At 34.3% G+C, this 17,429-nt stretch overlaps 5 protein-coding genes across 8 annotated transcripts; 3 read left to right on the forward strand and 2 right to left on the reverse strand.

Annotated features, from left to right (window-relative positions):
• Window positions 1–73: 73 nt before the first annotated feature.
• LOC108473748 (uncharacterized) lies at window positions 74–3,892 on the reverse strand. Its single transcript, XM_017775481.2, has 4 exons — window positions 3,689–3,892; window positions 3,080–3,449; window positions 933–2,056; window positions 74–523 (listed from the first exon to the last, which is right to left on the reverse strand). The coding sequence occupies exons 2-4, from the start codon at window positions 3,423–3,425 to the stop codon at window positions 431–433; spliced, it is 1,563 nt and encodes a 520-aa protein (XP_017630970.1). The 5' UTR covers window positions 3,426–3,449; window positions 3,689–3,892; the 3' UTR covers window positions 74–430.
• A 44-nt stretch (window positions 3,893–3,936) lies between these two features.
• LOC108471183 (uncharacterized) lies at window positions 3,937–7,634 on the forward strand. Of its 4 annotated transcripts, XM_017772792.2 has the most exons (11): window positions 3,937–4,062; window positions 4,550–4,784; window positions 4,975–5,083; window positions 5,175–5,256; window positions 5,717–5,802; window positions 6,007–6,110; window positions 6,228–6,358; window positions 6,442–6,535; window positions 6,837–6,887; window positions 7,166–7,170; window positions 7,227–7,634. In XM_017772792.2, the coding sequence occupies exons 2-11, from the start codon at window positions 4,740–4,742 to the stop codon at window positions 7,321–7,323; spliced, it is 804 nt and encodes a 267-aa protein (XP_017628281.1). In that variant the 5' UTR covers window positions 3,937–4,062; window positions 4,550–4,739; the 3' UTR covers window positions 7,324–7,634. The 4 variants fall into 4 exon arrangements, with proteins under 4 accessions (XP_017628281.1, XP_017628279.1, XP_017628280.1 ...); XM_017772790.2 differs by lacking the exon at window positions 7,166–7,170 and having other exon boundaries at window positions 6,837–6,891; XM_017772791.2 differs by lacking the exon at window positions 7,166–7,170 and having other exon boundaries at window positions 6,837–6,891; window positions 7,304–7,634.
• Window positions 7,635–8,371: 737 nt separating this feature from the next.
• On the forward strand, window positions 8,372–11,148 carry LOC108473740 (F-box/LRR-repeat protein 12). Its single transcript, XM_017775471.2, has 2 exons — window positions 8,372–8,636; window positions 8,981–11,148. The coding sequence occupies exon 2, from the start codon at window positions 9,334–9,336 to the stop codon at window positions 10,519–10,521; it is 1,188 nt and encodes a 395-aa protein (XP_017630960.1). The 5' UTR covers window positions 8,372–8,636; window positions 8,981–9,333; the 3' UTR covers window positions 10,522–11,148.
• On the forward strand, window positions 8,611–9,323 carry LOC108471619 (uncharacterized protein At4g08330, chloroplastic-like). The gene is made up of 2 exons (XM_017773212.1): window positions 8,611–8,636; window positions 8,981–9,323. Exons 1-2 carry the CDS (start codon window positions 8,611–8,613, stop codon window positions 9,321–9,323), a joined length of 369 nt encoding a protein of 122 aa, XP_017628701.1.
• On the reverse strand, window positions 10,835–13,327 carry LOC108473741 (peroxisomal membrane protein 13). The gene is made up of 5 exons (XM_017775474.2): window positions 13,057–13,327; window positions 12,373–12,609; window positions 11,983–12,293; window positions 11,396–11,488; window positions 10,835–11,287 (listed from the first exon to the last, which is right to left on the reverse strand). The coding sequence occupies exons 1-5, from the start codon at window positions 13,079–13,081 to the stop codon at window positions 11,072–11,074; spliced, it is 882 nt and encodes a 293-aa protein (XP_017630963.1). The 5' UTR covers window positions 13,082–13,327; the 3' UTR covers window positions 10,835–11,071.
• Window positions 13,328–17,429: the final 4,102 nt, after the last annotated feature.

Raw genomic sequence — 17,429 nt, forward strand, 5'->3', positions numbered from 1 at the left:
GATACGTTCAAGAGGCAACAAGTTAAACCCTGCAGTATTGACCAAAGGTTAGAATCCCTAAAATGAATATCCGTTATTGATAGTATACAAATAATTTCATTTATAACCACAGAAATACAATCATTAGCTAAATATTTGCATATTCAAATCAACAACCATCGGGAAATATTGTACACAAAAACCTGCCCTGCGCTCCCCTTTTAGTGCCTGTTTGGGTCCAGTGGAAAAATTGATGGCTTAATACAAAGTCCCCCCAACCCACTCCACTACTTGATGCTCTGATTTTAAAGGCACATTCCAAGGAAAGAAGGGATGTCTCCACCGGAAAACCTGAGGACCAATGTACAGAGCCCCTCCTACTGCAACACCCCACGTTTGTTCATACACAGGCCTGTATGATGTTAAAGACACATTACTCTGCTGCGCTCCCTTACCAAGCATTAGCCACATTACTCCATTGGGATGCAAGCTGCTTCATCCATGTAGACAAGCAATGGTTTGAAAGATGCTCCGGCAAATCTACCTACCATCATCATAACGATATATGATCAGAAAACTACAGGATGGGACAACAAGGTTCAATAATATATTAAAATAAAATGAAGATAAGTGAGAAAATGACAGCTTGAATCTAGTGTTGCCCGCCCCTCCATATTACAAGTTCTACTTCCCGACCCTTTCTTTCTTCCTTGTTATTCATTTCGGGATCATGCAGTAGGAATAATAAAAGCCTCTTTAGGTAGCACTTGTGGTCTAAACCATTATATATCCTACCAAAATTCACATGTTTCGAAGATTTATGATAATTCTTGGCATGTCAAGAACATTCCCCACTGCATGAAAGAACCTGAATGATCTCGAAATCGAAGTCGCAACAACTTTTCACTGCATTGAGAAGTTCAAAGTTCAAACAAACAAGACAGTGGACTCACATTGGTCCATGATGTAGAAAAATCATCGATTGATAGCAACCAACTTCCGCCGCCAGATTGTAATCCCAACCTTCTTTCTGAAGCATCAAAATCAAGCAACTCATCATCATATCCACTATCATGATCAAAATACCTTGTCTTCTTTCTTCTTTTCTTTTTCTTCCTGTGCCTACTTGATGCTCTATCATCCCCTGCCGAGTCATTTTCATCTAAAGGACCTTTATTATTAAGCATAGAATATTTATCAGATTCGTGGAAACTTATCCCATTTCTCAGAAACAAAGCTTCCCAGGATCCTGGTGTCTGGCATTCCTTTGACAATCTGTAATATATAACCCAAGAATAAAGCCCCAATAATTTTATTGCTTCAATGGGTTTGGCTTTGGCGCATTCTTTAAGGATCGAAGCTAAAGTATAGGTATTAGTGGAGATTTTGCACATTTGTGATACTATATCTTTGACTTGCTCATTTTCGTCCTGACACTCTTCGTCATTTACAAGCCGGAGAAGCTGTCTTCTTTGATTGATGATAGCATTTAACATAAGTAGCGTATCAAAGGATCCTGGATCACCGCACTTACAAAGTATAAACTCTAGGAGATAAGATGAATTACCAAAATCCTTATGTTTTATCCTCGGACTGATATATCTAAGAAGCAACTCCAGAAAGATGCGGAATTCACTCTCTTCAAGAATGATAAGAAGGTGATGACACAATGATGAAAACGATTCCTCCTTCAGAAACTCACTTATTACTTCCCATATATCATCTAAATCCTCTTTATACATTAAATCGATGAAAAGTTCCACAAAGAACTTCGTATCCATGAAAAGAATCTCCCCGTCTTTTAGTGATTCAGCAAACTCAGGGGATGACCAAAATTCAGGCACATTTTCAAGGAAATTTTCAACTGTTCGTTGGACATCTAAGTCAAGAAAATAATGAGGCTTTGTGGCAACCATTGCAGGTGATTGCCCATGTTTTCCCTTCCACTCAAGCTCGTCCCAACAGATATCCCTATTTACAAAAGCAAATTGAGACAATGCCTTTGCGCCTTTTTTGTGCTCCAATCCACTGCCATCTCCAAAATTGGAGAACCATTGCATTATTCGCTTCGGGTTCCCTGCATTATTTATTCATTACTAGAATAATCATAAAACCATAAAAATTCATACTAAATATACACGGTGCTTAAAGAACTAGGTTGGAGCTACCAATCAGTTTGCTGCTATTCAATTTCAGAAAGGGCAAACAGTATAAAAAAATCCCACCAACATATAATCAAACAGCAAAATAGAACAAAGGTGGAAGAAAGAAACGTTAGATTCACAGTAATTTCAACCTCAAAAATTCCTGTGAATGCTTTACATATGATCAACAATGCTTTAAGTCTCTTGAACAAGCTAATAAATTACTATAGATTGGAGCTACAATTTAGTTTCCATGCTACAGAAAGAAATACAATTTCAAAAAGGGCAAAGAGTGCAACAAAATCCCACAAAGCATACTAATCTAACCACAAATTCAAAGTAGTTTCAACCTCAAAAATTCCGGACAGTCCTTTATATAAGATCAAGAATGCTTGAAGGTTCTTGAACGAACTAATAAAGAACTAGGTTGGAGATACCAATTAGTTTCCACGGATATAGAATGCAATTCAATTTCAAAAAGGGCAATGAGTGCAACAAAATCCCATAAAGCATACTAATCTAACCACAAATTCAGAGTAGTTTCAACCTTTAAAATTCCAGGGAGTCCATTATATAAGATCAAGAATGCTGTAAGGTTCTTGAACAAGCTAATAAAGGACTAGGTTGGGGATACCAATTTGTTTCCACTGATATAGAATGGGATTCAATTTCACAAAGGGCAAAGAGTGCAACAAAATCCCAAACACATAAAATACTAATCTAAAGTTCCAAAGCCAATGCTGCAATTGAGAGAAGCAAAAGCTCATTCATTGGAGACAAAGAATGACTAAACAGAACTCGAACTAATCTAAAACATGGAGCATAAGGAAACTGACGCAGGAAGAAAATTGACCTTTAATGAAAATAATAGTGCGAAGAGAAAAACACACACACAAAAGATATTAAACAAACCATCAAAAAGTAAAGAAAGAGCAAAAAAGTAAAACCCAACTTGCCTTGGAAAAACTTCTCAAGCAAGTAACTTTTGTTGGCCAAGATAGAGCCAACTTTCCTTGGCCTCTTCTCAAAAACCAATTGCAAGAGTTGAGATGCTAAACCCTTCCTTGTTGGCTTCGATGTCAACATCTTCATAAAGATATCTCTCTTATGGTGAGGAGAGATTGAACTTAAGCGCGAAACCGCATTGCAAAGCCATAGCCGAGCCTCAGAACGACCTCCAGAGACCATCAGTGACCAAATAACCGAACCCAATTTGCTTAAAAGCGATACTATCTGACTGGAAGCTTCATTATCTCCCTCTTCAGCATCCCAATTTGGCTCAGATAAAAACAAAGGAACCATTTTTTTTCTTTTCCCGTACACTCCCTGCACCCATAATAATCATCCAAAAAATCAGCAAAAGAACATTGAAAACGCAAGAATTTGAAGGAGAGTTGGATAAATGTACCTTTTTCTTAAAATTATGATGGCATTATTAAGAACAAAAAATACGAAATAGCTTCAAAATCGTTGTTTAAAAGAAATCGGAACAGAACCCATGAATTAAAATGGTATTCTTATCAAATAAAAAAAAATAATTAAGAAAAAAGAAAAGAAAACCCAACCTTCAGCAAGTTAATAAAAAATTTATATCACTGGAGCTGATAATTTGGCTCTCGTACTCGTCACCGGTAAGGAAAAAAAAAAAACCTGGTCTACATAAAAAAGGGGAAAAAGAAAGGGGAGAGTTCTGGGTTTGGTTTATTTTGACCCAAATGGTACGTTTTGGAGTATTATACAAAGGAAATAATGTGAAGGGCCAATGACATAGGCCCTAAAGCAGTAAAGCCTAAATATCCTTTATTTATTTTATTTAATAAATAATTTAAAATAACATTGAGTGAGTTTGAAGCCTGGTGGTCTTAAACAGGCTGCTCCTTTACAAAATAAAGGCTCTCCCCCTTTCGTTTCAATTCCATTCTCAAATAGGAAATTTCAGGTAATCTAATGATTTTGATCTTAATAATAGCTCCTTTTCGTTTTTTTTTTAATTTGGGGTTCTTTTTTTGAGAAACTATTTGCATGTTTGCTTCTTTCGATTATGTTGCTGTTCTTTGGATGATCAAAATTCCTATATGAAGAAATTTAGTCCAAATTTGTTTCTGTTTTACTTTCTTAATAATGGGTTGTCAAATATGACGTTATTTTACACTTCATTTTTTTGGGTTTTTTTTTAAATAATTATTTGTTGGCTTAGTATTCATACAAAAAAACTGGATAAAGCTGGTTTCATTTGTATTGATCAGTGTTTAAGTACTAACTACAGCATTCTCATCTGCTTATTTCCTCTATTGAGTTTATGTTTAAGTTGTTTTATCAACATTGCTATCGATACTGGAAGCTGATAATGGCATTTTTCCCTGTTTTATGCATAATGTAATTAACATTTAATTCCGTTTTTTTGTTCTTTGATATTGACAAATCAGGTTAGTTGATGTTTGAGTATCTTTATCGCCATTGTATATGGGCCACTCTAGTTTCTTGAATTTGTTGTTTGCTGTCGGTGTGTGGTGTGCTGCATATATTACTGTCGCGGTTGTGGCGTCTTTGCGCATCTTCAATTCAATCTGTTCATTCTGAGTCAGTAAAGCAATTTGACCGGTGTGGAACGCTGTAATGGGATATGCACAACTGGTTATTGGTCCTGCAGGCAGTGGAAAGGTCTGCTAGTCTATCGACTATTCTGTTTAAGGCTTGAGATGGAGTCTATCTTCCCTGTATTTCCAGTGTCTTTTGGAGAACGGGGAAATAAGATCATCGTTTGATTTTGGTCTGCTTAGTAAATGAGTTTTTATTTACATCATGATGTATAATTGCGTACTAAAGTGAGTATCCGTGTTTTTGGAGCCAGTCAACCTACTGCTCTAGTCTGTACCAGCATTGTGAAACCCTTGGACGGTCAATACATATTGTGAACCTTGATCCTGCTGCTGAAAATTTTAACTATCCGGTAGTTATGTGTAATCAACCTTCTGCTTGAATGTTTTTCATTGGCATTTTCTCTCTTTTTTCCTCTGATCTTCTTGCAACTGAGTTTTGTTTGTTTTGCAGATATAAGAGAGCTAATTAGTTTGGATGATGTTATGGAGGAGCTTGGATTGGGTCCAAATGGTGGTCTTATTTACTGCATGGAGTATCCTTTTTCCATTTTATTGTATCTTAATTGTTGTTAATTGAAGGCCTTTGTTGCTATTATTATGGTTATCTGAAAGCTGTTACATTGTTATATCAATGTGGGTTATTTCTTGTGGAGCTTTTTACTGATTAGTTGATTCAACAGCCAATTTTCTCAGCTTTCTGTTTTATATATTTTATCATACAAAGAGTTGCACGTTTATTCCGTCTTTGATTAGGGAGCAAAATTGTAACCTTTTTTTTATTGTTTTTTGGTCACATTATTCTAAACCTCTATGTTACTCAAACTTGGTGTGAGTGTTGGATACAAGTATGTGTTCAACATGGTATGCTCAGTTTCCCCCAAGTTTTGGGAGAATCCTTGGAGATTCATATCCCTTACCCTTGTTGGACATGGATTACTTCAAAAAAACAATGAAAATGTGGAACAACGTATGTAAACCTTAACCTCCAACTAGACATCTTGAAGAAAATCTGGATGAATGGCTGGCTGAAGAATTGGACTATTACTTGGATGATGACTATCTGGTTTTTGATTGCCCAGGTATCTGTTCTCGTTTAGATATGTATGATAGTATTCTACAAGTAAACTCTAGAAATTTACTATGAAGTTTATTGCATTTTACCTTGGCAGGGTATAAGTTTTGGGTATTGTGTTTCTGCATTAGGCTTTCTTTTCTTTGATTTAATATATTTGAACTGTACTACTACTGAGGATTAGATTCGCTGACTTTCAATTAACTTATAGGTCAGATAGAGCTCTTTTCACATGTACCGATGCTTCGTAACTTTGTGGAGCACTTGAAACGCAAGAACTTTAATGTGTGTGGTGTATATTTGCTTGATTCTCAGGTTTGTCTGAGCTATGCATCTTCTCACATGTCTGCTTTATTTTTTCTAGTTTCCTTGGCTTATCTTTATCATTGGTTATGCACATTCACCATCTTAAATTTTTTTTTTTTGTGTCAGTTCATCGCGGATGTGACTAAGTTTGTAAGTGGATGCATGGCATCACTTTCTGCAATGGTCCAGCTTGAATTACCACATGTTAATATCCTCTCAAAAATGGACCTAGTAACAAGCAAGAGGGATGTCGAAAAGTGAGCATTTTTCATCTTTCAGTTTGTTTTTTGGGGCTTCTTTTTCTTCATTTTTTTAACCATTATCTCTTTGTTGTTCATAGCTACTTGGATCCAGAGCCTCGATTTCTGCTTTCAGAACTGAATGAATGGATTGCTCCTTGGTTTAAAAAGCTAAATAAATCTTTGATTGAACAGGTGAGACACTTACTCATTCAAGTTCCAATTAGGTGTGATCATACGAAATTACGATGGATGGATTTTGAGTTAAGTGAATGCATAACATACTTTTCTTTGTAGCAAGGTTTTCATCTCTAAGTTAAGGGGGTATATTCACCTTTCAGTAGTTTCATTATTCCTTGATATGGAGCCATATGTATTTTGCCTTCTTTGCATAGTATTCTTTAATTTTGCATATGACTGTAAAAAGGCTTAAAATTGCTTGGATTTGTTATATATCATGCTATACTGATCACATTATTGTTTCTTTGCATGTTAGGTGGATGAATATAGCATGGTTAGCTTCATTCCAATCAACTTGAGGAGGAAAGCAGGTAACATTCACTCTCTGATTCTCTCTCTTTCTCTCGTTGTATGCGACATCGGATGTTGGATAACACGACATGAATACACACATCTCAAAATCTATACGGTACAAATTATCAATGTATCAAAATTTATATAAAGTGCTTTTTAATATGATCATAATATGACAAATGACAAAATACACGAACAGGACACAAGCACATAGATTGCCAAGGTTTTACATCTTATATAACTCCCTTTGATCTGCTTTCTGGGTTAGAGCCAAACATTGCAGTAGAGGAGAGTAGGTTGTTAAGTGATATTGTGTTTATCTTTTATGATATTGGCCTGTTCTCCTTTACAGCATACAGTATGCATTGGCTCAAATAGATAACTGCATTCAGTATGGCGAAGATGCTGATATGAGGGATTTTGACGCAGACAATGATGATGACGCATAAAGCCTGCTAATGCTTGCTTACTTACTACGTTATCGGTGTGTTCGGGATTTCACTCTGTATATGAGGGAAAATAGAATACCTTTTTGAGGTGAGAACTGAGAACCTGGTTTGAGTTGGGGGTCAAATCTTGAGTTCAAAGATTTATTTTGTATTGCAAATTTGGGATGATGGAAACCATTGAAAGGGATTTCACCAAAAGGCAAAATTTGTGATTAGATTCCTTGTTTTGGGTGTTTAATCCCTTTTCATCTTGAATGCTTAGTTGACTTGATGGAATTCAACACCTGCAATTGTGTGTGTTTTGAGTTTTATTGGGCTCAGTTTTTTTGCATATTTTAGACTTTGGACTAACATGTAAATAACACAAAGTTTTTTGGATTTGGTTAAGAAAAAAACCAAAAAAAATTATCATTGTTGAATTAAGTTGGAGTATGAAGAATTTCGAATTTCTAATTTCAAAACATAGCAAAGCAGATATTATTAATTCACACCTCATCAATACTGCTGCCTCTGAGTTTTGGGATCAACATCCATCCAATGTTTTAAGAAGTTGCCATAAGAGTAAGACTATTGATTTTGTTGCTTTCTTACAAAATTAAGAGACTATTGATTTTATTGCTTTCTTACAAAATTAAGGATGGATTAAATCTTTTTTTTAAGTCCTAAATAGATTTTTCTTTTTAAGTCAACGGCGAAATTAGGGATTGATTCTCAATTAAATGCGTTGATTTTTTTTTCTGATTTTATTGGTACACCCCCCCATCTTGAGCTTTGACACGTGTAAAGAATACCAGTTTGACTTTTCTGATATTCTTTTTTAATTATAAAACATTTTCTATGAAATGTTTTTCAAATGTTATATATATCTGATTACATTTACATTCAAAATTAAAATCAAGATATTAAATTTATTATAAAATTAAAATAAATTAATAAATCCCAATTATTCACATAAACAGATTAAAAAGTCATTTCTACTGCTTTTTTTTTATATCTCTTAGCGTGAAATAATAATAATAATAATAATAATAATAATAATAATAATAATAAAACGTATCCCCGAAGACAACAAAAACTCGACACAACTGAAAAGAAAATACAGCCTCTCCGAATGTTAAAAAAGACAAAACCCAGACTCCCCGTCTCTGTAATCTGTGTACCGAACCACACAATCTTCCCGATCTGATTGGCCCCCCCACCGATCATATTAACGATTCTGCCATTGCAGCCATCCATCTTCACTAAAATGGTATCCATTTTAATTCCCTGCTGAGATATTCAGAGAGGATGTCCCAAGCTCACGTCTCTTACAGGTAATACCCCTTTCATATCCTTTTCCTCCCAATGCTTTTGTTTACACCTCATCTGGGTTTTATTAGTGTTTAGTTATTTAGGGGGACGATGCATGTTTTTGGACAAGATTATGGTTGTTTTATTAGTGCCAGATTATTCATTAATTGCCGATTATTTGCCCTCCTAAGTTGTAATGAAGATAGCTGAATCTCATCATGTAGGTTTAGTTTCTTGTCTTGTAATGATATGATTGAAAGATCTTGTGATCTTGTTCATCATCATTTGGTCGATAATAGACCCCTTGCTCCATCGTTTTTGGCAATGCTTTGTAGTGTAATGTCTTATTTCTTGATGATACATGCAGCTGTGGATCTTGTGGTTACCCTTTGAACTTGACCTCTTCCAATCGAATCGCCACCAGCATAGGCTCTGAATATCGCAAATCCGTAGAGAAAGGTCTTATCTCCTTTCTATCTGTTGATCTTAGTCGATTCACACAAGTCGACGAGGTACATTGCTTTCCTGTCAGTTGGGGCCGTCATCGATCAAAAACTAAACTACTTTGCCGTAAATGTGGGGTTCATGTAGGGTATGGGTATGGAGATGCGCCTGCCCTTTGTGGTTTTGACTCTCCCGACTCATCTAGTGCTGCTTTTAGGAAGTTTACAATAAAGATCCGAGCTCTACAGCCTTCAGACGAGTGCTAACAAGGTTGACATGGGAGATTCTTTGATGGACGGTGTTACTTCGATCATGCTCCTACCTGATGATTGCCTCTGTTTTATTTTCAATTTTCTTGACTGTAGGACTGACCGTGAATCATTTGGCCTAACTTGCCACCGCTGGCTTAATATTCAAAACTTGAATCGTCGGTCCTTGCAATTTCCATGTTCTTTCGGCATTGTTGGCCCTTCCTCGTTATCTCAGAGCTGTACCGATATCAACTCATTCCATCTTTACAGGATTCTTGCCCGTTTTCAGCAATTAGAGTATTTATCCCTTTCCGGTTGCGTAGAGATACTGGATTCGGCCCTAAGCTACTTGAAACCCTATGGTTCGAAATTGCAAACCCTATGTCTGGACTGTTGTTTTAAAATCAGCGATTACGGGATTTCCCTAGTTGGTGATGGTTGTCCCTTCTTGACTACTATTAGTCTTTACCGATGCAGCATTACTGATGCCGGGCTAGAAGCTTTAGCTAATGCTTGCTTGGCTTTGAGGCATGTGAATCTTGCTTATTGCCCATGTATTTCGGACTCTGGGTTGAGAGCTCTTTCTCAAGGATGCCGTGAACTTCAAGCAGTTAAGATATCAAATTGCCGGGGAGTAAGTGGTGTTGGCTTAAGAGGCTGTTCATCAACTCTGGTCTACATCGATGCTGAATGTTGTAATCTTGAACCCGAAGGAATAATGTCCATTGTTAGTGGAGGTGGGCTTAAGTTTTTGAACATCGCCAGTTTAAGTTGCTCAAACTTCAGAAATGGATTGGAAGCAATAGGGAATGGATTTGCAGCAAGGCTTAAAATCCTTAATCTTCGAACGTGTAGAAGCGTTACTGATGCTTCTATTGTTGCAATCGCAAAAGGATGTCCTCAACTTCAGGAGTGGAACCTGGCATTGTGTCACGAGGTTAGGGTTCTAGGCTGGGCTTCCATCGGATCAAACTGCCATAATTTAAAGAAACTCCACGTGAATCGCTGCCGAAACTTATGTCATCAAGGTTTGCAGGCTCTAAGAGATGGCTGCAAAGAGCTCTCCGTTTTGTACATGAGCCGGAATAGCAGGATATCAGATATAGCATTGGAGTTGTTTAAATTGTATAGATGCAACGTTGAGATCAAGGCTGAAGAAGTAATGTCTATAGGGCCTAATTGGGACGGCATAGATTATGATGAGTCAACTTGAGTCACCTTTCATACAGCATGAGACCTCTTAGGTTTACTTTTTAATTTTATTGGAATTGCATTCAGTTTTAAGACAAGGTCATTAAAAGGCGCCTTACTACCTCACTTGTGTTTGGTTTATAACATACTGCCACACTTTTGGTTTTCTTTTGTTTGTAATCTTCAATCATTCTGGTTTTTTGGAAGAGCGCTTGCTAATTCTAGATTGTGTTAGTTAATCAAGTTAAAGTTGATTGGTTTGCAAGCCAACAACTGTATGATTTGATAATAAAATGTTAGAATATGGTTAACCGTGGAAAGAATATCACACTCACTTATCATCAAAAATATAATAATTATTATTGCCTTAGTGTCAAGATACCTATAAGCACACATTTAAGGGCTATTATTAAGTTTCAATCTTTCTTTTTTAACACTATTGAGAGTAGGTGGAATATGCAATTGTAGAAAAACTTCGGTCACATTCTTCAAATGAGGTCCACCTGGTCTTCATCAAGCAGGGTACTCAAATTGGTGCGTGTGCTTCAGCTGAGCCACCGTTGATAATCAAACTAGGCGCTGCCATTTTCTCCCCATACATTGTCCCACGCACCACTGGGAGCAGCCTTTGGCCCTTCAATGTAGTTTTGATTCCCATGAGGGTTATGGGGTCCTGGGAGTCCACCTGGTCCTGGTTGATTGATCTTTCGGGGTTTTGATTTGATTCCCAGCAGTCTTAACACAAATCTAGCTAACTCTCCATACAATAATCCCGTGCGATCGAAAAGCTGCAAATAACGATATGCCATGAGTCAACAGCATGCTACAAATTCCACAAACCGAACACTGATTCAACTATTATGAACTTTTGGACAAAACAAATGGGCAAGCAGCACCTGAAGAAGAGCAGTCATAAACATGTGGAATGCTTGTGTATTCTGGTCTATCAGAATAGATATCCTGCCAAAGCAGTTAACAACACCTTGCATCTGCAATTAGTGAAGGAAGCGATTATCAGAAGTGAAAATAAAATTCACACGAAGGGACAGACTTATAAGTTTTTAGTCGAGCAATAGTCACCTCAAAAGAACTCCCAAATAAATTATAATCAGCTCATTATAACCTAGAATCTAAATTGGTTGTCAGAGTTAAATAACAGCCGTCAAGTGTTTCTGACATTTTAGAGTTAAAGAAGCACTCCATAAAAGATCCCGATCTACGCTGAACTAAGCCTAAACTACAACTAATACCTTCTCCTTCATAATCCACAAGTATATTTTAGTGCTTTAGAAAATGGCCAGTGAAATGATAAAAAAACGTGAATATTTCCTGGACTGCATATTCTGAGCTCAAGAACAGAGCAAGGGAATAATGATAACTAAGGTGGTGGGCTGGCATTACAGATAGATTGGACATTTTAAGTAACAGATGATATTCTTTACATTTAATCAGATAATAAATAATAACAATTGAAATAAATTACCACACGGAGGAAGGACATCCAAAAGCCTGGTGGGGATGGGGGAGCTCCAAAAGGATTATTTGGATCTTGCTCACCATATGGACCCATGCCCATTCCATAACCACCCATAGGACCCCCAAAGCCACCACCAAGGCCACCGCCGTACATTCCACCACCATACATTCCAGAGTTCCCATATAGACCACCATAACCTCCTCTATACATGCTGTTTCCATACAATCCACCACCATAAGAACCCATTCCACCATATGATGACGAACCATACATTCCAGAACCATATGCTGAGTTGTAGTTTAAACCAGAACCATAACCTGCATCAAACACCAACTTAGACAAGCTCCACAATAAGTAAAAACCATTTGTATTATAATAGACAAATTAAATCTTTACCTCCGTAAGTGCTTCCATAGTTCTGTTGCTCCCAAGGCCTGCTGGGTAAAGGCCTACCAACAGCATTTCTATTCACAGCTGCAGTCCTATCAGCAGTAGAAACAAGTTCACCTGGCCTTGCTGTTCCGGATGCCTCAACAACATCACTTGTGCTGCCAGGTGATGGCGGCTTAAAGGGTCCAGCACCCGTTGAGCCCCCTGCTTGCTCCCATGGTTTAGGTGGAGAGACACCAGTAGCTGCAGTTGAGAATGTCAAACATAAACAAATTGCACAAAACCAAAACAGAAGGGGAAAAAAGTCAATTTCAAATATTTAATTTTTTTAACGCCTAAACAAAGCTAATTATCCTTCAATTTCTTGACCGAATTCTATCATAAACAAACCCCTAAAAATCCACATAAAAACCCAAAATTCGAAACACAATTAGATTTTTTTTGTTCATTCGAAACATAATAAGATTGATTCTTAGTTTCCTCAACCAAATCACCAACCAAGCAAAAACAACTACCTCCCCCCCCCCCGGCGAAAAAAATAAAATAAAAATCAAGAATCTAATAAGTCTATAATTGTGTATATCTAATCGATGATTAGTCAAACCCTAAAAAAATCATAAAATTGTGTATATTGAATCGAAAATTCGATAAACCCTAAAAATCATAAAAGAAAAAAAAAAGGAACGGAACCTGGTTGTTGGGAATTAGAATCCATAGCTTCTAGGTCAGATCAATGAATTTGAGGACCGTGTTGTTTCTGAGGATTCGCCTTCAGGACAAAGAAAATCGAATAGATACAGACGACTTTCGCGTTTTAGCTTCCCTTACCCTTATTTTCTGGGCCACCCATTTTACCTTTTTTCTTTTGTCTTTTGTTTTGGTTAATTTTTAAATTTTTTTAATTTACTTTTTGTATATTGGTAAAAAAGAAAAGAGGAATTGCAATTTTGAGCAGTGGAAGAGATTAATCTGCAGTTCATAATAAGATCATTTATAATTTTTAACGATGTGGCCGTTAATATCTTAAAAATAATTAAATCTAATTATTAATTTTTAAAGTAAACTCAAATTATTTTTTATGAAAATACTGACTAAAATGTTATATTTTTAAATATAATAATTCATAAAAGATAAATTATTTGCATATAAATAAATATTATTCTATCAGCAAGAAATATACAATAATTGCCAGAAAAGTTATCACATCACTTAGAGGCGAAGGCAGAATAAATTTTTAGGGGCGAATGAAATTTTAATTTTTTATAATCTATATCTTTATAATTTTTAAATGATTAAATCGAATTTTTATAATTTTAGAGGGCCAAAATGTAATTTTATCTTTACTAAGTTAAAATTTTTAAAAAAATTTAAGGGGCCAAATAAAATTTTTATATTTTAGGAGGGCCGGGACCCCTGCCAGCCCCCCTAAATCCGCCCCTGCCGTCACTGTTAGTTTACGTTTCGATCAATCAGCTTCAAAAAGTTAAAACAATAGTCATTAAATTATTTCGAAAGTTTTTATTTATGTCACTAGATTTCTAAAATTATTATTGTATGTTTTTCTTTGTTTGCATCGTCTGCACCAATCAAAACTTTCATTCTCTCTCTTCTACAATTAAGTTTTTTTAATAAAAAATTTGAACATCACAAATTTATGCACCAAAATCTAAACAGTTTTCTTCTCTAATCTTACACACTAATTGTCAGATTAACTTAGATCTAAGGTATGTTCTTCTGCTCGTTGATGGGTATTGATCCACTGTACCAATTGTTAAATCATAATTTGGATTTTGTTAGCCGAACTTAAAAAAAAAAAAACTTAACAACTTAATAACTTAAATAAAATTTTTAAATAGTTCAATGATTTAAACGAAAACTTTTAAATAACTTAATAATCATCTTATAATTTTTAAAGTGAAGTGACCAAAATATAATATTACTAATAATTTAATAACCTTAAATATACTTTATGCTTCGTTGAACATTTTTATTTATTTATTTTAACTCTCTTTGAAAGTTTCATAACCACATTTAACTAAAAAATTAAATTAATAAAAAGATGTAACTACACCTTTATTTTTTAAATACTTCAATTTAATTTAATTTTACTTTCTTTTGTATCTAATATATTTTTTTGAGAAAATTATATCTAATATAAACACTTCATTTATTTGTGAGAAAATAGCATATTTATAATTTTAACGTATGGGTTCTTGTTTTTACAGATATAATTTCAACTCAAGTTATACTTAAAAAAGAAGAAGTCAACGTTGGATCAATAAATTCTAATTTCAACTTAAACTATTTTTTTACAAAAGTGAATGTTGGATTGATAAATTACAAATTGAGTTTAAAATTTGAACTGCTTTTATTTTATGTAAAAGCTTTACATAAATAATTTTTTTCTAAAATAATTTAGTCAAAATAAGTCATTTTTAAAGTCAAAGCAAAATCAAGTTTTTTTCTTTGTAAAATGTATTACAGTAGGTACCTTATAAGACATTTTACAAGCTTTATGTTTCAATCAAAGCTATAATAATTTATTTGGTCTTTTAACTTTATAAAAAATTATTTTAACTTTCAAATTAATAATTTTTGACTATTTTAACCCTTGAAGTTATATTTATTGTTGTCAAATCACCTAAAATAGATGTAATGTCTATTAACTTTGCTGACACACGTAGAGCCATGTTAACTATTAATTAATTTTAAAAATAAACAAATAATTTTTTTACTTTTTAATAAATATAATCATTTTAAAAAATTTAAAGTTTTTTTGAATTTTAAAGAATTAAAAATTAACTAATTGTTGTCATGATAATTTATGTGTATGTTATGTCAACAAAATTAATAGACGCTAATCTTTTTATTCATTTTGGGGTGATTTGACAAATAAGGTAAATATAAAGGCTAAAAAAGGTTAATTTAAATAAATGACTAAAATAATTTTTTTTTTAAGTTGGTGAATCAAATAAATCATTATATAAAAATTTATATTGTCGTAATATTTATCTCAAATAAGATGTCTTTATTTGATATGAAAAAGTGATAATGTAATTCATTTTTAAGTTAATTATTTGAGGATTAGATAAAATTTAATCTACATTTTAATACTTTTAACAACTTAAGTTAACAGTAAAATTTAAAATAAAATTTAAAAATTAAATTTAAGATCGAAAAGGTTTATTTTAATATTTTTGAAAATTTTAAACCAATACATTTTACTCAAAATTTTAAAATATTTTCTTAGTATAATAATAAATTTATCTTTCGGGATTTGATTAGATAAGAGAAAGTGATAATATAATTCATTTTAATTTTAAATTTTACTAATTTAAAGATTAGATAAAATTTTGGTACTGTGTATCAACAATGGTGTGGTGAGCGTAGACTGAACCCGTCAAAAGAGTTCGCCGTTCTCTGTGATGCAGAGGTTCCTGTCATCATTTTCTCCAATGCTGGCAAACTCTTCAGGTTCTCCAAGTCTGGTTCAAAAGCAGTAGCTAAGAAGCGACAGTACTCAATGGTGATGGGGGATGTCGAGAGGAAGCGAGTGGCATCGACAGAAGAGACATGCATTGACTGCAGTTTTATGGTTTTCCATTTCTAATCCCTTCTAAGCTCTCACATCCCTAATCTCTTTATTTCCTTTTTGTTTTTCTGCAGTTGTTTGAATTGATAATTATTTCTCACGTTCCAAATGTTGCTGATGTTGTTATACTAAAATTGTTATCTTCTTTTGGTGTCCTTTTCTCTTTGTTCATATGCTAAAGTCTTGAATTTCTCATCTATTTGCAATGTGTAATAGCTTTCTTGTTTTTACCGCAATTTTGCTGGAAATTTTGTTGGTAAGATGCCAACTGGCTTATATTATCTTGCAGTTTGTAAAATTATACATGAGGAAAAAGTAATGGCTTTAAGTTTGTTGTTTGAACCATTGCGCTTACTACTGCCTTATAGAGTTAGTTTAATGAGCTTTAGGAGTGAAACAATCATCATGCAAACAATAATTATCCATAAAAGATGCGATAAATGTTTTGGTGAAGAAAAGAAAATGAGCATTTAGTCATGAAAAATTATTGGAATGGGACACACAACTTTAGCAAATATTTTTTATGTTTCTATACCAAAGTATCAAGATAGAATCCGAGTTGGAAATGATGTGTTCTGATATGCATTGAGTTAGAGGTGAGATAAAAGCATGCAACATTGCCTAGATTAATGAAGGTTTAACGTTTTCTAAATCTGTTTGTATTAATGATTTTTTAAGAGGTTACGGAAAGTTGCTTTTAATTGTTGCTAAGTTAATAAGTTAAGTTGGCCTGGTGCATCAAGGTTTGAGGTGAAGTATCGTAGACAACTAAGTATGGTAGACTTCAACGGTGAAGGCCTTCTTACGTTTGTACAAGGTTCAATTCACTATAATGATGTGCTGTAGTATTTGAATGTGATCATTATTATTTATCCTTAATATGGATTCTATTATTTCAATGTTTTTGTCTATTAAGGAGCAATAAGTATTAAGCAACTGTTTTGCCAACATAGTTGGATAGATTAAATGATATTGGATATTGGATTTTAAAAGAAGCTCGTGGGCTTTGTCCTTTGAAATACATTTTCCTCTATGTTGGTGACAGATGGCTGTAAAATTAATGCTTGTGCGTTTAGTCGATTATCATGCTTGTGTGGATGGATGATATGTAGATTTATTATTAGACAAAAGAATCAGTATCTGTACCTAACTACCTATTGAATTTATTGGTATAGAAACCGCATGCACGCAAGCGCATAAAACAACCGATTTTATAAAGCAAATTTAAAGTGTGATTTTACTACAAGCGTATCGGTAGTTGTAATATTTATAATTCTGATGGAGCTCGAAATATTCTAATGGGTCAAACATGATATACGCAGCTCAGTCCAATTCAAAGCCATAGTAGAGATGAGATTAATTTCCTTAAAGGTCCAATCACGAGATCCAAATCCAAGCAGCTAAAGTCAAAACTCAATTTATTCGTTCAAGATTTTATCACAAAAAAATTCGATAAGAAGAGTTGAAGCTT

The sequence above is a fragment of the Gossypium arboreum genome, chromosome 11 (assembly GCF_025698485.1).
Source record: "Gossypium arboreum isolate Shixiya-1 chromosome 11, ASM2569848v2, whole genome shotgun sequence".
NCBI classification, from domain to species: domain Eukaryota; kingdom Viridiplantae; phylum Streptophyta; class Magnoliopsida; order Malvales; family Malvaceae; genus Gossypium; species Gossypium arboreum.

Excerpts from the sequence above, each read along its gene's own strand:
- LOC108471183 (XM_017772792.2), top strand. The coding sequence starts at position 4,740 with ATGGGATATGCACAACTGGTTATTGGTCCTGCAGGCAGTGGAAAG. Across the intron at positions 5,257-5,716 it reads GGTCTTATTTACTGCATGGA|ACATCTTGAAGAAAATCTGG; the intron begins GTATCCTTTTTC and ends ACCTCCAACTAG. Across the intron at positions 5,803-6,006 it reads TCTGGTTTTTGATTGCCCAG|GTCAGATAGAGCTCTTTTCA; the intron begins GTATCTGTTCTC and ends ATTAACTTATAG.
- LOC108473748 (XM_017775481.2), bottom strand. The coding sequence starts at position 3,425 with ATGGTTCCTTTGTTTTTATCTGAGCCAAATTGGGATGCTGAAGAGGGA. Across the intron at positions 2,057-3,079 it reads GCTTGAGAAGTTTTTCCAAG|GGAACCCGAAGCGAATAATG; the intron begins GCAAGTTGGGTT and ends TAAATAATGCAG. Across the intron at positions 524-932 it reads TTTCTACATCATGGACCAAT|GTAGATTTGCCGGAGCATCT; the intron begins GTGAGTCCACTG and ends TGATGATGGTAG.
- LOC108471619 (XM_017773212.1), top strand. The coding sequence starts at position 8,611 with ATGTCCCAAGCTCACGTCTCTTACAG. Across the intron at positions 8,637-8,980 it reads CAAGCTCACGTCTCTTACAG|CTGTGGATCTTGTGGTTACC; the intron begins GTAATACCCCTT and ends TGATACATGCAG.
- LOC108473741 (XM_017775474.2), bottom strand. The coding sequence starts at position 13,081 with ATGGATTCTAATTCCCAACAACCAG. Across the intron at positions 12,610-13,056 it reads TTCTAATTCCCAACAACCAG|CTACTGGTGTCTCTCCACCT; the intron begins GTTCCGTTCCTT and ends TCTCAACTGCAG. Across the intron at positions 11,489-11,982 it reads GGATGTCCTTCCTCCGTGTG|ATGCAAGGTGTTGTTAACTG; the intron begins GTAATTTATTTC and ends CACTAATTGCAG.
- LOC108473740 (XM_017775471.2), top strand. The coding sequence starts at position 9,334 with ATGGGAGATTCTTTGATGGACGGTGTTACTTCGATCATGCTCCTACCT.